The following is a 14,150-nucleotide window of genomic DNA, read 5'->3' on the forward strand; positions in this document are numbered from 1 at the left end:
TGCAATTATTCGAAAATTGGAAGAAGTTCAAGGATGACGGTCAATAGCCCTTCGGTCTGGGGCTCCATGCAGATCTCACGCTTCGTGGGGCATCAAATGATCATGAGGAAAGGTGGAGGGATGCAGCCCAGAATACACGCAGACCTGGATCAATGACCTGAAAGAGCTGGGACCACGTCTCAAGAACAACCATTAGTAACACACTACCCGCAGGATTAAAATCCTGGCAGCTGCACGCAAGAGTGCATCCTGCTCAAGCCAGCGCATGTCCAGGGCCGTTGAAGTTTGCCCAAAGCACTATTTGGATGATCCAGCCTGAAGGATCTGGAGAAGGTCTGTATGGAGGAGTGGGCCAAAATCCCTGCTGCAGTGTGTGCGAACCTGGTCAAGAACTACAGGAAACGTATGATCTCTGTAATTGCAAACAAAGGTTTCTGTACCAAATATTAAGTTCTGCTTTTCCGATGTATCAAATACTTATGTCATGCAATAAAATGCAAATTAATTACTTAAAAATCATACAATGTGATTTTCGTTTTAGATTCCGTCTCACAGTTGAAGTGTACCTATGATAAAAAATTACAGACCTCTACATGCTTTGTAAATAGGAAAACCTGCAAAATCAGCAGTGTATCAAATTACTTGTTCTCCCCACTGTAGATGCGAATCAATAACAATATCCACTCAGTGCTTGTGTGGCTTCATTCAATGTTTTTATAACAGATTATTTATTTTTTAAACAAATACTACTTGCTTTTCCTTTACTATAACAAGCACAGATTTTGCAAAGCTACTGGTATTTAGAAGTTTTTTTCCCTTGCAATGATTGAGATATGTGGTCGTTTTTCTTACTTCCATTTAATGCACGGAATAGAAGATGCTCTGGAGAAGAGCATCTTCTAAATGACTAACATGTCAATGTAGATCATCACAGATAAATTTTGCCACCTGATGCGTTTGCAGATCTGTCCTGTTTTCTCTGTCGCTGCTCTCATGGCCCTGGGCTCGAACCCAGCGGGAGTTGGGGCTGCAGATGGCTAGCTCTCTCTGTGGGGAGTAGGGGAACGGATTCTTCCTGGGGGTCAATCTCTGCGCTGCATCGCTGGACTGCTGGAGCACTCTCTCCTCCTGCTCTGCCTGTAAAGACAAACAACGCAGGCTTTAAACTGGGTAATATGCTGTCATCAAATGAGGAGTTTGAGGACTGCATGGCATTCCCAGGTTGTGTCACTAGCCTGTGACATTCTTGATAGAGGTGGTGCTCATTTACCCATAGTCCATGTCATTTACATGTGCAGTTGCTAGCTACAATACTTGGAAACCAAGATACAGTGGGGAGAACAAGTATTTGATACACTGCCGATTTTACAGGTTTCCCTACTTACAAAGCATGTAGTGGTCTGTAATTTTTATCATAGGTACACTTCAACTGTGAGAGACGGAATCTAAAACAAAAATCCAGAAAATCACATTGTATGATTTTTAAGTAATTCATTAGCATTTTATTGCATGACATAAGTATTTGATACATCAGAAAAACAGAACATTATATTTGGTACAGAAACCTTTGTTTGCAATTACAGAGATCATACGTTTCCTGTAGTTCTTGACCAGGTTTGCACACACTGCAGCAGGGATTTTGGCCCATGGCCCCCACTCCTCCATACAGACCTCTCCAGATCCTTCAGGTTTCGGGCTGTCGCTGCGGAATACGGACTTTCAGCCCCTCCAAAGATTTTCTATGGGTTCAGGTCTGGAGACGGCTAGGCCACTCCAGGACCTTGAGATGCTTCTTACGGAGCCACTCCTTAGTGCCCTGGCTGTGTGTTTCGGGTCGTTGTCATGCTGGAAGACCCAGCCACGACCCATCTTCAATGCTTCTACTGAGGGAAGGAGGTTTTTGGCCAAGATCTCACGATACATGGCCCCATCCATCCTCCCCTCAATACGGTGCAGTCGTCCTGTCCCCTTTGCAGAAAAGCATCCCCAAAGAATGATGTTTCCACCTCCATGCTTCACGTCGGGATGGTGTTCTTGGGTTGTATCCATCCTTCTTCCTCCAAACACGGCGAGTGGAGTTAGACCAAAAAGCTCTATTTTTGTCTCAGACCACATGACCTTCCCCATTCCTCCTCTGATCATTCCAGATAGGTCATTGGCAAACTTCAGACGGGCCTGGACATCGCTGGCTTGAGCAGGGGGACACTTGCGTGAGCTGCCCTTAATCCATGACGGGGTAGTGTGTTACTAATGGTTTTCTTTGAGACTGTGGTCCCAGCTCTCTTCAGGTCATTGATCAGGTCCTGCCGTGTAGTTCTGGGCTGATCCCTCACCTTCCTCATGATCATTGATGCCCCACGAGGTGAGATCTTGCATGGAGCCCCAGACCGAGGGTGATTGACCGTCATCTTGAACTTCTTCCATTTTCGAATAATTGCACCAACAGTTGTTGCCTTCTCACCAAGCTGCTTGCCTATTGTCCTGTAGCCTATCCCAGCCTTGTGCAGGTCTACAATGCTATCCCTGATGTCCTTACACAGCTCTCTGGTCTTGGCCATTGTGGAGAGGTTGGAGTCTGTTTTGATTGAGTGTGTAGACAGGTGTCTTTTATACAGGTAACGAGTTCAAACAGGTGCAGTTAATACAGGTAATGAGTGGAGAACAGGAGGGCTTCTTAAAGAAAAACTAAAAGGTCTGTGAGAGCTGGAATTCTTACTGGTTGGTAGGTGATCAAATACTTATGCCATGCAATAAAATTCTAATTAATTACTTCAAAATCATACAATGTGATTTTCTGGATTTTTGTTTTAGATTCCGTCTCTCACAGTTGAAGTGTACCTATGATAAAAATGACAGACCTCTACATGCTTTGTAAGTAGGAAAACCTGCAAAATCGGCAATGTCTCAAATACTTGTTCTCCCCACTGTAACTGTATTCTTGCCATTTGTAATGCTTTGTTGTTTTTTAATGATGTTGGCCTACTAACTGTCTTCCATCATGAACAGCAATTGTAATACAATATGTTAATTATCCACATTATATAGCCTAGTCACCATCTCGCATGACTTCTTAAGCTGCCACCTCTTGCGGATTTGAGCATGTTGTGCCACGCGGCGGCGTACTTCTTCCTGAAACCGGCGAAGACTCTCCTCTTTCTCCCGTTGAATCTCCATCTGTAGCTCCTCCGTTAGCATGGCACGAACCTGGCTCATACGAAAGAATAAGTCAACAGGTAAATATGCTAACTAGCTACCTGTTCAAGTAGAATAACTGATGTACGGCTACACTTACATTTGGATGCTCATCCTGGCAGTCTTGTCCACTCTCCACCCAGGCGCCCACAGGTGCAACTGCCTGATTCCTCTCTGCCAATACATTATTTCGATGACAATGTTTGCTTTGAGCATGTACTGTTATCCCACTAATTGAAACTTTCGTTGTGCCCTTTACTTTAGGATTGATATTAGGCGGCATGTTGCTAGCCAGATTGCTAACTATCCAGGAAACGTTTGCTAACTTCTGAGTTAACGTTAGCTAGCTACTTCTTCAACCAACCTAATACGTTTCATGTGCAACAGCGTTGACATGAGTATTAATTGTCCGGAGGGCTATAAATTATTTGTTAGTATCTGTGAACATAACCTTTCTTAAATACTGAAGTGTGTTTGGCTTCTCAACTGCCACAGTAGACGCTTCTTGTTGTTGGTGACGTAATAATAGTGCGACCATTTTTGCTCCGCCCACTTCATTTATTTGGGTTTCTTCTGGATTAGAGAATCTGAGATCTGAATGGTCGTACCAGGTGTCCATCAAAATTTGTTTGACTCAAACATGCGCAGTCTAGCCTGCTCAAAACTTCCTCTCTGCTCAGAAGCACCCTAGGCATAAAAGTGAGTTGATTAAAATTATATTTAGGCTGTTAGAATCTGTTGAACAGATGTGTTCAACCTCTCCCTGTCTATTCCCTGCCCTCCACGATTAAAAGAGGGGCAATTATTTGATACATAGTAATAAAGCAGCAAAAAAGTGGTGGACAGCATACTGCCGTTACGACTAAAGGCCAGGCTTTTGTTTAGGTTATAAACCATTGACGAAGCTTGCACACACACACACTATAAACACATCGCTGTCCTGGTGCTCGTCTGCACTGCTGGGTCCACGGCTCGAGTCCACCTTCTCACCTGCTGTCGCAGCTGCCTATGTGTGTGAAGACACTTTTCTCAGCTGCCTATGTGTGTGAAGACACTTTTCCCGAAAGAGCGGGAATGTAAGCAGTGCATGTGCCAGTACCCAAGGCCCAGCTTTTGGTGTACCTGTCGTGACCATAGACGGTCTGCTCTGCGCTACAGTCCCCCTCTTCAGCTGTGTTACTCTCTGCACTGGTCAGCTACTAATACATTACATAAACCTCATGTCAAACTCTTCTCCGGTAACTGAATCAAGCTGGATTGGTTTAGAATACATTTGCAGATAAATGGAAATAGGCCGTTTGATTTAGGCCCACTGAAAAGTCCAAGTACACAGTGACATAGTTTTCTCGTGAGAAAACATAGTAACAACACGTAATTGTTATCCAGGCATGTAATAATCTTTCTCCGTTCTGTGGACAAATTTTGTAATGTCTTTACTCTCCAACGTATACATTTTTTGTCCATTAAAATAACATCAAATTGATCAGAAATACAGTGTAGACATTGTTAATGTTGTAAATGACTATTGTAGCTGGAAACTGCACATTTTTTATGGAATATCTTCATAGGTGTACAGAGTCCCGTTATCTGCAACAATCACTCCTGTGTTCCAATGGCATGCTGTGCTAGCTAATCCAAGTTGATCGTTTTTAAAGGCTAATTGATCATTAGAAAACCCTTTTGCAATTATGTTAGCACAGCTGAAAACTGTTGTTCTGATTAAAGAAGCAATAAAACTGGTCTTCTTTAGACGAGTTGAGTATCGAGCATCAGCATTTGTGGGTTCAATTACAGGCTCAAAATGGCCAGAAATAAAGAACTTTCTTCTGAAACTCGTCAGACTATTCTTGTTCTGAGAAATTATGGCTATTCCATGCGAGAAATTGCCAAGAAACTGAAGATCTTGTACAACGCTTCCTTCACAGTACAGCGCAAACTGTCTCTAACCAGAATAGAAAGAGGAGTGGGAGGCCCCAGTGCACAACTGAGCAAGAGGACAAGTACATTAGAGTGTCTAGTTTGAGAAATAGATGCCTCACAAGTCCTCAACTGGCAGCTTCATTAAATAGTACCCGGAAAACACCAGTCTCAACGTCAACAGTGAAGAGGCGACTCCGGGATGCTGGCCTTCTAGGCAGAGTTGCAAAGAAAAAGCCATATCTCAAACTGACCAATAAAAATAAAATAATAAGATGGGCAAAAGAACACAGACATGGATTAGCTGGAACACATGGGAGATGGTTGCTGATAATGGGCCTCTGTACATTTATGTAGATATTCCATTAAAAATCAGCAGTTTCCAGCTACAATAGTCATTCACAACATTAACAATGTCTACAATGTATTTGTGATCAATTTGATGTTATTTTAATGGACAAAACAATTTGCTTTTCTTTCAAAAACAAGGACATTTCTAAGTGACCCCAAACTTTTGAACGGTAGTGTATATATTGGGATAGGCAGTATAACCACTTTCTTTCTTCTCCATGCCTCAACTACACAGCTGTAGTGGTCACTGAACAGGCATACTATTGTCCTATGACTGTGAATCAGCAAACAAATTATCTGTGTGTGAGAGAACAGAATGAGGAGCATTTGACAAAAAGTAACAAATTACATAAAGCCTGTACTGTACTTTGTTGAAAGTATGTCCCCTCTGTTTTATTGCAGGGCACAAACATTCTCTGTGGAGAGAGATGAGGAGATTGCATTGATGTTGATAACGATGGGTGCAGCCTACCACTGTCTGAAGAAGTCCCACATAAGCTAATGTTAAGGAAGTCACACTGCTTGCTTAGCGAGGTCCGTTTCCTCCTGATTCGGCTCATACCAAGGCTGGAACCCAGGACCTCTGCCTTGCTAACACCCCTGACCACCTTCCAGAAGCATCTTACCCTGTTGCGCCACCTAAAAGCTAGCTATTCGGCAGCACAAGTAGAGACATTTCAGGCTGAGGAGTGAGTATCACACATCGCCATCTCCTACATTCACCCCCCAAACCCACTCCACAGCGACCCCATCATTGAGCTGAGCCCAACTGATGATCCGGAACACGGCACCATTGTAAAAGACGTCACGCTGCTTGGTTAGCGGGTACAGCTTCCTCCCGATTCACTCATACCGAGGCTCGAACCCAGGACCTCTGCCTCGCTATCACACGTAACCGCCCTCTCGAAGGGTCTTATATAGTCGCACCACTGAAAAAGTAGCTATTCAGCAGCGCAAGTGGAGGCACTTCAGGCTAAGGAGTGAGTTTCACAGATTGCCATCTGCTACACTAACTTATTTTTCCAATTCATTTCTGCATAGATAAATGGCAAAAATGCATGCTCACCTGAAGATGCAAAATGACAATATTGAGGATAAAGTGTTTGAAACATTCAAACATTCACTAAAGTTTAACTTTGAGTGAAACAAATGTATAAATGACAACCAATATTTCCTCCTCATCACGCCTTTAATAAACATCTCTACTGATATGTACAATGTATCCTTTGATTTTCTTAATAATTCTATGAATCTATACCACGGAAAAACATTGAATGATTATTCAGCTATGATAGCCAATAACAAAGAAAATGATTAGTTAAATTACAAACATCCACACAATACAAAATGTACCAACATATGAATAAATGGGTATCTTTAAAGAGAGGTTTTATACAATTGAACAGGTCTTATGAATAGGACATAATATAATTGAAGAAAAAATAATAGGCTAACTAACGTGTCATAACTTCAAACCTAAACCTGACTCATAAAGTTGTGGAGGATGACAGTGTATTTACAAATCTATTGACATGATTAAGTGCTATGTTGGGTTCTGAGACAAACATTACTTCACTATAACTTCATATAAAATCTATTTACATATATACATACAGTCACTATGTAAACATACAGATAAATGTCTCTCTACAGCACCAAGGCATGGAGGGGGGAAGAACATGTTGACCAGGGGTAGACAACAGGAGACACACTGTGCCAGCTTTTTTTCTGGCCCAGCTTCACCACACCAGTGCCATATTCATTAGGGCATTCAAAATAACTTTTTGCAAAGAAAAAATAAAATTAATGTTTCTTTTGGAAAATTCCAGTTAGTCCATCCCTGTTTCAGGCCATTTTGTTCCCTTTGGTGCCTAATGAATACGATCCTTATTTCAACTAGTCAAGGTTTTGAATTTAGACCAGATGTCTTATTGCTGGGCTGAAACATAAGTCTGCACACACTTCATCCCTCCAGGACTTGTAGAAAGACAATCAAGGCTGAGTGGTACCGTTGCTCTCCAATGTGGGGGCGGGCTCTTCCAACTGACTGGCAGGCGGTATGCCCACTGGGGCGCGAAACATGCGCCCGGAGCATCGAGTGCGGGGTGGGGAGGGGGTGGAGGTTTTGCTCTGCACCTTGTTGTTGTGATGTGAAGGGGGGGAGCTGATCGGGGTGCGGGGGTACATGCGAGAGGAGTGGGCGGGGGGTTCAGGGGAGAGTGAGGAGGGAGTCAGGGAGCTGCTGTAGCCGGGGGGGCTGCTGGGTGGTTCAGAGGAGGGGCCAAGGCCCATGTTGCCGGGTGAGTCATGGTCGCCCTGAGGGAAATCCTACAACGAGGGAAACCAAGTCAATACTCAGACACACACACAATGCTCTGAACAGGTCCCAAACAATACATACTGGCTGTATTTTTTCTACATTGAGATATTGTAGTCATCTTAACACCTGAATGATAAAAACCTACAAGTCCTCACAGTATCTCTGGGCTTTTTATTGATTTATTAAATTCAAATGTATTATTAGCTATGTTTTGAGTCAGATACTGATGACAGCTTTTTTGTTATTTAAAGAGGTACCTCTTTGAGGATGTAGAGTGCCACTGGATTCTTGCGTTCATGTTCAGTCATCATTTTTGGTACAACGTCAACTGTAGAGGATGAAAAATACATTGGATGAAGACTTTTGGTGTAGCACAACAATTTATAATTCTTATGAATAAATAGGAAATATAAAAACAAGTAATTATTAGGTTCCTTACCTGCATGATTGATTGGGGAATAATCAGGGTGTTCTATTAAATGCCTTGGCAGTCCTGCCAACCCTCTGGGCTTCATTTGCTGTTTCTGCCGCTCTCTGCACAATAAACATACAATATACTGTACGTGAGAATCAACTGTGTGCTTAAATTATACAGTATAAAACTGTCAGAGTCGTGTGTATAGGTAGCAGGGAAGTCAGGCGCAGGAGAGTCAAACGGAGTGTAAATGGAGTCTTTTAATATATGTCCACTTAACATGCTCCAAACACTTATATGTACATACATAAAATAAACATGGGTACAAGGACCCTATACAACCATACAACCCATACAACCATAAACAACACTGACATAAAACAATCTCTGACAAAGACATGAGGGGAAACAGAGGGTTAAATACACAACAGGTAATGAATGGGATTGAAACCAGGTGTGTGGGAAGACAAGACAAAACCAATGGAAAATGAAAAATGGATCAATGATGGCTAGAAGACTGGTGACGTCGACCCGCCGAGCACCGCCCGAACAAGGAGAGGCAACGACTTCGGTAGAAGTCGTGACAAAAACTGTTCAAAACAACATTGTTCATGTCAAATTTAGCATTTTGTCTATTTAACACTACAGTATATCAGTACAATTATTGTACTATAAAATAGTAATTATTATTTTAATACAAATTTGACGAATAATTGTATAATTCAATAATTATTATCAAGTTAACTGGATTGCATTAATGAACTTGACTATCAATATGCTTCTGCCATGTTACTAATCTTCTTGCTGTATTCCCAACACATAGGACCATGAACAGACCGAAGCATCCAGAAACATGTAGAGAGTGAGACAAAAGTGTGTTTGGTTCTTACTTATTGGACGGCCCCCAGCAGGCGCACACCGTAACCAAGGTGATAAGGAGGAAAATACCCCCGGTGGAGAGAATGATGTATAGGGAACTCCTCCCTGTTGGGGGAGGGTAGGAGGGTCATAGGCTTTGTCCCAAATGGCACCCTTTTCCATATTTAGTGTACACTTTTGACCAGGGCCCCCGAGGCTCTGTTCAAAAGTAGTGCACTATATAGGGAATAGGGTGCTATTTGGGACGCATCAACATAGGAAAACAAACGGCACAGTAGAACTACTTAACAATATGTTCAAACAGAATTACAGCATGTACTTCCTCCCCCGTCCTCCCACGCACACACTCATGTCTCTGTGATGTAGTCATCGTGTGGCTCAGTCATCCTGGTCCCGTGTGGCTCAGTTGGTAGAGCATGGCGCTTGCAACGCCAGGGTTGTGGGTTCATTCCCCACGGGGGGACCAGGATGAATATGTATGAACTTTCCAATTTGTAAGTCGCTCTGGATAAGAGCGTCTGCTAAATGACTTAAATGTAAAAAATGTAAATGTCATGTACTGGATGCATGGCCAGTGATCAACTTCCCTCCCACTCATTATCTTTTTGCTGCTAGTACATTAGGCTACAGTTAGTAAAAAAAAACGATCTATTGCTTGCATTTGCCTTTTTTTCACCCCTTCTCTCACATACAAGGACTTGCTTTTCAGTGAAGTATTTGTTTGCGCGCCCTGGGCTTGAACCAGTGACAAGTAGGACTATAGGGGAAAAGCACTCTGAGATGACATTATGAAAATAATTTCAATTGATTTAGTGTGTACTTTCTAAAGTCGCCTATATCATGGGTTAAATAGCCAGAGATTATTACAGGAGTTATCCAGCCTCATCCCTCAATTTTATAGCAAAGCATGTGACAACGTTGCCGTTTGACCTAAAACCGGATTAAAGATTGTGACTTTGAATTGCCACTGGTTCAAGCCTATAGTGCCACTGTGTAGCCTACTGTAGACAGTGAGTTTGATGGGCAGGCTCTTCATGCTCCCAATAGGGTTCTCCACCGCGCATCCGTAGATGTCATCATCCACCATCAGCACCCGCACAATGGTCAAGAGCTTCTGGTCAGGTGACAGCTGCAGACGCGTCTCATTGGTCAACAGTTTCCCTCCTTTCTGCCAGCTGTACTTGGCATTGGTTCCGTTGTCATGGGAGCAGTTGAGGGTGAAGTGCTCGCTGAGCTCCAGTACTGAGGACGCCTCCATGTGGACGTAAGGTCTGGATATGGGCTCTATGGAGAATAAGTATAGTAGTCAGACACGTCAAGTCATGTCTCTTCCTTCTGGGCCAAAGGTTATACTGATATGATGGGTTAAAAAATTAGCTCAGGTGTACATTAACAACTTCTCAGGTGACCCTCATTGCAACAATGCCTTTACAAGAACAACACGGTTTGGACCATTGTCCCCTGCACTTTCCTTGACAATTCAGCCGATGTTACAGTCATACAAATGTGTGAGAAATACTGTATAAACAAAAAGGAAAAAAATCCTTTGGTTTTATCACAGACAATCCCAGCAGTTCCTACAAGCAAGTCATGTCATAAAGGACAAGTATACTTATACTAAAATATGCATCAAACATCTCAATTGCCTTGTGGATCGAGTGTCTTCCCTGAGATTGGAAGGTTGGGGGGTCAAGTCATACCAAAGACTCTAAAAATTGTACCCAATGTATCTCAGCATTATGGAGATGGATTGGGGGGTAAGGCCCTGTGATAGACTAGCATCCTGTCCAAGGGGTTTACTTGTACATCAAGCTGCCTCACGCTACAGAATCAGGAGATAGGCTCTTGCTTACACTATGGACCACATACCATCCACAGTCAGGTCAATACTCCCCTCTCCGGTGAAAGTATCATCAGTGATGGAGATCTCCACTTCATAGGTTCCCTCATCAGAGAGTTTGAGGTTGTGGAGTAGGAGGGTGCCATTCTCAAACACCAGGATGCGGTCCCGGTACTCGGGCCTCAGGTTCCCAATGATCTCGGTGCCAATGGACTGGACCACGGTGACGGGCTTGTCGTCCCTCTTCAGCTGCCACTTGATGACTGGCGCGTCGGGGCTGGAGCTGCTGTAGCGAACAGAGAGGAGTGCCTCCCCGCCCAACGTGCCCCGGATCAGAGAGCCAGGGCTGGTGATGTTGACTCCCTTGACACGTCCTGGACGCAGAGGAGATGGAACAGAGTCTATTTATTCAGGTTATACTATATATTTAGCAGATTTCTATTCTATACACGTCTCAGTTCATATGAATGGTACACGTGTTCCACCACTTACATGCATGTGTGACATGGATAAACTGATACATGCATTACACTGCAATAGGGTACAGGTGTATCCTACCTGCAATGCCATTTCAGCTTGCTACAAGTGTCTTTTAAATAGGCCTAGTGTAACAGTGTTGCTTCCATCCCTTTTCTCACCCCAACCTGGGCTCGAACCAGGGACCCTCTGTCACCTCACCGATTGAAATGCTAGCCATTTCACACCGGTTACACTAGCATGCCATCCAACAAACAAGCTTTACCCAGATCGTGTACCCAAGGACACTTGGCCCACTTCCCTCAGAGGTTGGTGGCGCCTTAATTGGGGAAGACTGGCTCGTGGTAATGGCTGGAGTGGAATTACTGGAATGGTATCAAATACATCAAACACATGGTTTCCAAGTGTTTGATTCCATTCCATTCGGTCTATTCCAGACAGTATTATGAGCCTTCCTCCCCTCAGCAGCCTCCTGTGGACCATTCCTATTCCATTACACTGTGAAGGTTAGTATTCAGAAAAATATTGGACTGTCCACAATCTCCACACCACCAATACCACCATCCCAGTCGTGTCTAAACCGTCCTTGATTAAGTGACATGCTTCTATTCAAGCATTTGTGGCTAGAAGGCGTGACATTGTTAACAGGTCATTGTCTGGGTTATGCTAAGAATTCTCTTAGCAAGGCAAGGCATATCTCAAACCGTCTAACTTATGGCCAACAGATTTTGCAGAAATTCTTTCAGAGTTGATTGACCAGAGGATTCTTTTTGATGGTAATAGCCTACAGTATGTGATCAGAGTGGGCTTATAAAGTGAGAGCCAAAGGACTGTAACTAGCTCTGCTGGCTGTTGTTGTGGGCGGCAGGCTGCTGATGACTTGACTGTGGGCACCGGGCCCCCTCCTCCGCCGGGGCAGAGTGCGCTGCATGGAGCCTGCGTGGCAGCACTGCATCGCCGTGGTAACGGCTCGCAGTCCTCTTGGACGGCTGTGATGAGCTGACAAAAGGGGGGATTGTTTGGACCAATTTCCTTCCTGGCAGCCCATGAAAGAGGCCTCAGAGCAACACAAGCTCCCCGATTGGCTGAGCCCGAAGACAGAGGGCCCCAATGATTCTGCTGATGACAACACAACCGCAATGACATGACACAACCGCACCTCTAAAAGTACCAAGTATCATATTTCTATGTTTGAGTCGGCACACCTTTTTTCTTTATCTCATATACAATTAGAATTATATATGTACAAAATGATCAATTCCTCGTATAGCTTTCCATTTATGTATCTAGGTCAAACCTCAATAGCCTGAGCTCAGGTCCTTCTCCAACCTTTGGCTAACCTGCTGAACCAACCGGAAGACATCTGAGTAGCATAGTTTCCACATGGGCTCTACAGAGATCAAATACCATTGATATGAACTAAACAGCTTTTTGTACAGACCGAACGCCTAAACTCTCTAAAGTCTAAACCCTATTTGCCGGTTTCCCAAACCCAGATGATGCAGTCCTGGACTAAAAACCGTTCTCAATAGAGAATGTCCATTGAAAGTACATTTTACTCCAGGATTGAATCTGGGTCCCATTGTGACTGCTTTCTGTCAAATAATATATCTTCATCAATCTATTTTTAAATCCACAGATTATGTATAGTTTTATGAGTGTCATCAGAGTGTCATTGTCTTTCTAGTAATTGAGCAATAGTAATAAAAATACATACTGTGTGGCATTGTGCAGTCAGTTTGAATGTTTTAAATAACGTTTTTTTCAGAATATAAGCTAGTACACAACAAGGAAATGTTTATTTGCTTGTTAAACATGGAAATTGTGTTTTATATAATTGTTTTTGTAATTTATATGGGACCTATGCATATATGCTAATCAAATTAATTCAATACATATTCTGAGACATTTAAATTCATAATAGGGGTCTTATTAGGGGCTGTTGAATGATTGACAGTCATATTTTTTTATTGAATAGATGAATTTACATGAACAAATTTACAAGCAAAAGTAGGCATAATTTAGTAGGACACAAAATGTATGTGTTCAACTTATCAGCCAAACAAATACGGCAGTCAGAAAACATGCATAAACCAACCTACACTTGCCCACTCCACTCTAAATACTTCCCACCCACATTGTCTTAGCCTTGCAAGTGAACACTACACAGATGTGTTTTCCAAAAACGGGAAAGTTTCCCTTACCTGACTGAGGTGAGACAAGAAGACACCAGAGCAGCAAAAGTTGAGGAGCGGCTATGGCTTCTGAGAGAGCCTCTCTCTCTGCCTTCATCTTGGGTTTAGCACTCCGTTTCTGTCCCAGACAATTAGCATGATTTGTCCACTCTGGCCACGTCCCCCAGAGAGCGCACAGCCATTCCTCCAAGGCAGGGCTCCACTAGGACTGGGTGCACTGCACAACAAAGCAACACAACAGCAGTGTGTGTGTGTGTGTGTGTGTGTGTGTGTGTGTGTGTGTGTGTGTGTGTGTGTGTGTGTGTGTGTGTGATGTGGTGTGTGGTGTTAGTAGAACAATTGTACAGAAAATAAAGCACACATCTTGTTTATTTTCTGCACAATTCTGGATTTGTTGTAGACTACTTTTAAAACGTGCATAGTAAGCTTCTAAGCATGAGTGAAATTCCAAGTGCAGCAATGAATACATGAATGTCCCTTTAGAACGTCACTTAAGCTTATTCAAATACACTCCTGTAATGGAAAAATGAGCTGACAATGCCATGGCAAGACCTAGGCTATTCA

The 14,150-nt window shown here is 43.1% G+C and overlaps 2 protein-coding genes across 7 annotated transcripts in view; both read right to left on the minus strand.

The window, feature by feature from the left end:
* ccdc15 (coiled-coil domain containing 15) overlaps positions 1–3,722 on the minus strand; it is a 17,915-nt gene extending 14,193 nt beyond the window's left edge. For 4 of the 6 annotated variants that reach the window (XM_023967956.2, XM_023967955.2, XM_023967953.2 and 1 more), the window contains exons 1-3: positions 3,293–3,722; positions 3,055–3,204; positions 949–1,137 (exon numbers count right to left, since the gene is read on the minus strand). In XM_023967956.2, coding sequence (XP_023823724.1) covers positions 949–1,137; positions 3,055–3,204; positions 3,293–3,475 — 522 coding nt within the window. In that variant the 5' untranslated portion in view covers positions 3,476–3,722. The remainder of the gene's footprint in view (positions 1–948; positions 1,138–3,054; positions 3,205–3,292) is intronic. The other 2 variants (XM_023967954.2, XM_070434356.1) reach the window with 2 other exon arrangements.
* Positions 3,723–6,718: 2,996 nt separating this feature from the next.
* On the minus strand, positions 6,719–13,801 carry hepacamb (hepatic and glial cell adhesion molecule b). Its single transcript, XM_023967957.2, has 7 exons — positions 13,596–13,801; positions 10,944–11,288; positions 10,077–10,358; positions 9,086–9,179; positions 8,220–8,314; positions 8,038–8,108; positions 6,719–7,788 (listed from the first exon to the last, which is right to left on the minus strand). The coding sequence occupies exons 1-7, from the start codon at positions 13,681–13,683 to the stop codon at positions 7,453–7,455; spliced, it is 1,311 nt and encodes a 436-aa protein (XP_023823725.1). The 5' UTR covers positions 13,684–13,801; the 3' UTR covers positions 6,719–7,452.
* Between the last annotated feature and the right edge of the window lie 349 nt (positions 13,802–14,150).

This window comes from Salvelinus sp. IW2-2015, linkage group LG23 (genome assembly GCF_002910315.2).
Source record: "Salvelinus sp. IW2-2015 linkage group LG23, ASM291031v2, whole genome shotgun sequence".
In the NCBI taxonomy this organism is placed as follows: domain Eukaryota; kingdom Metazoa; phylum Chordata; class Actinopteri; order Salmoniformes; family Salmonidae; genus Salvelinus; species Salvelinus sp. IW2-2015.

What these genes read in the sequence shown, in the direction of transcription:
- hepacamb (XM_023967957.2), bottom strand. Translation starts at nt 13,683, where the DNA reads ATGAAGGCAGAGAGAGAGGCTCTCTCAGAAGCCATAGCCGCTCCTCAA. An exon ending in TGCTGGGGGCCGTCCAATAA is followed by an intron (nt 8,315 to 9,085) that starts GTAAGAACCAAA and finishes TTTATTGTGCAG; the next exon opens with AGAGCGGCAGAAACAGCAAA. An exon ending in CACTCTACATCCTCAAAGAG is followed by an intron (nt 7,789 to 8,037) that starts GTACCTCTTTAA and finishes CCCTCGTTGTAG; the next exon opens with GATTTCCCTCAGGGCGACCA.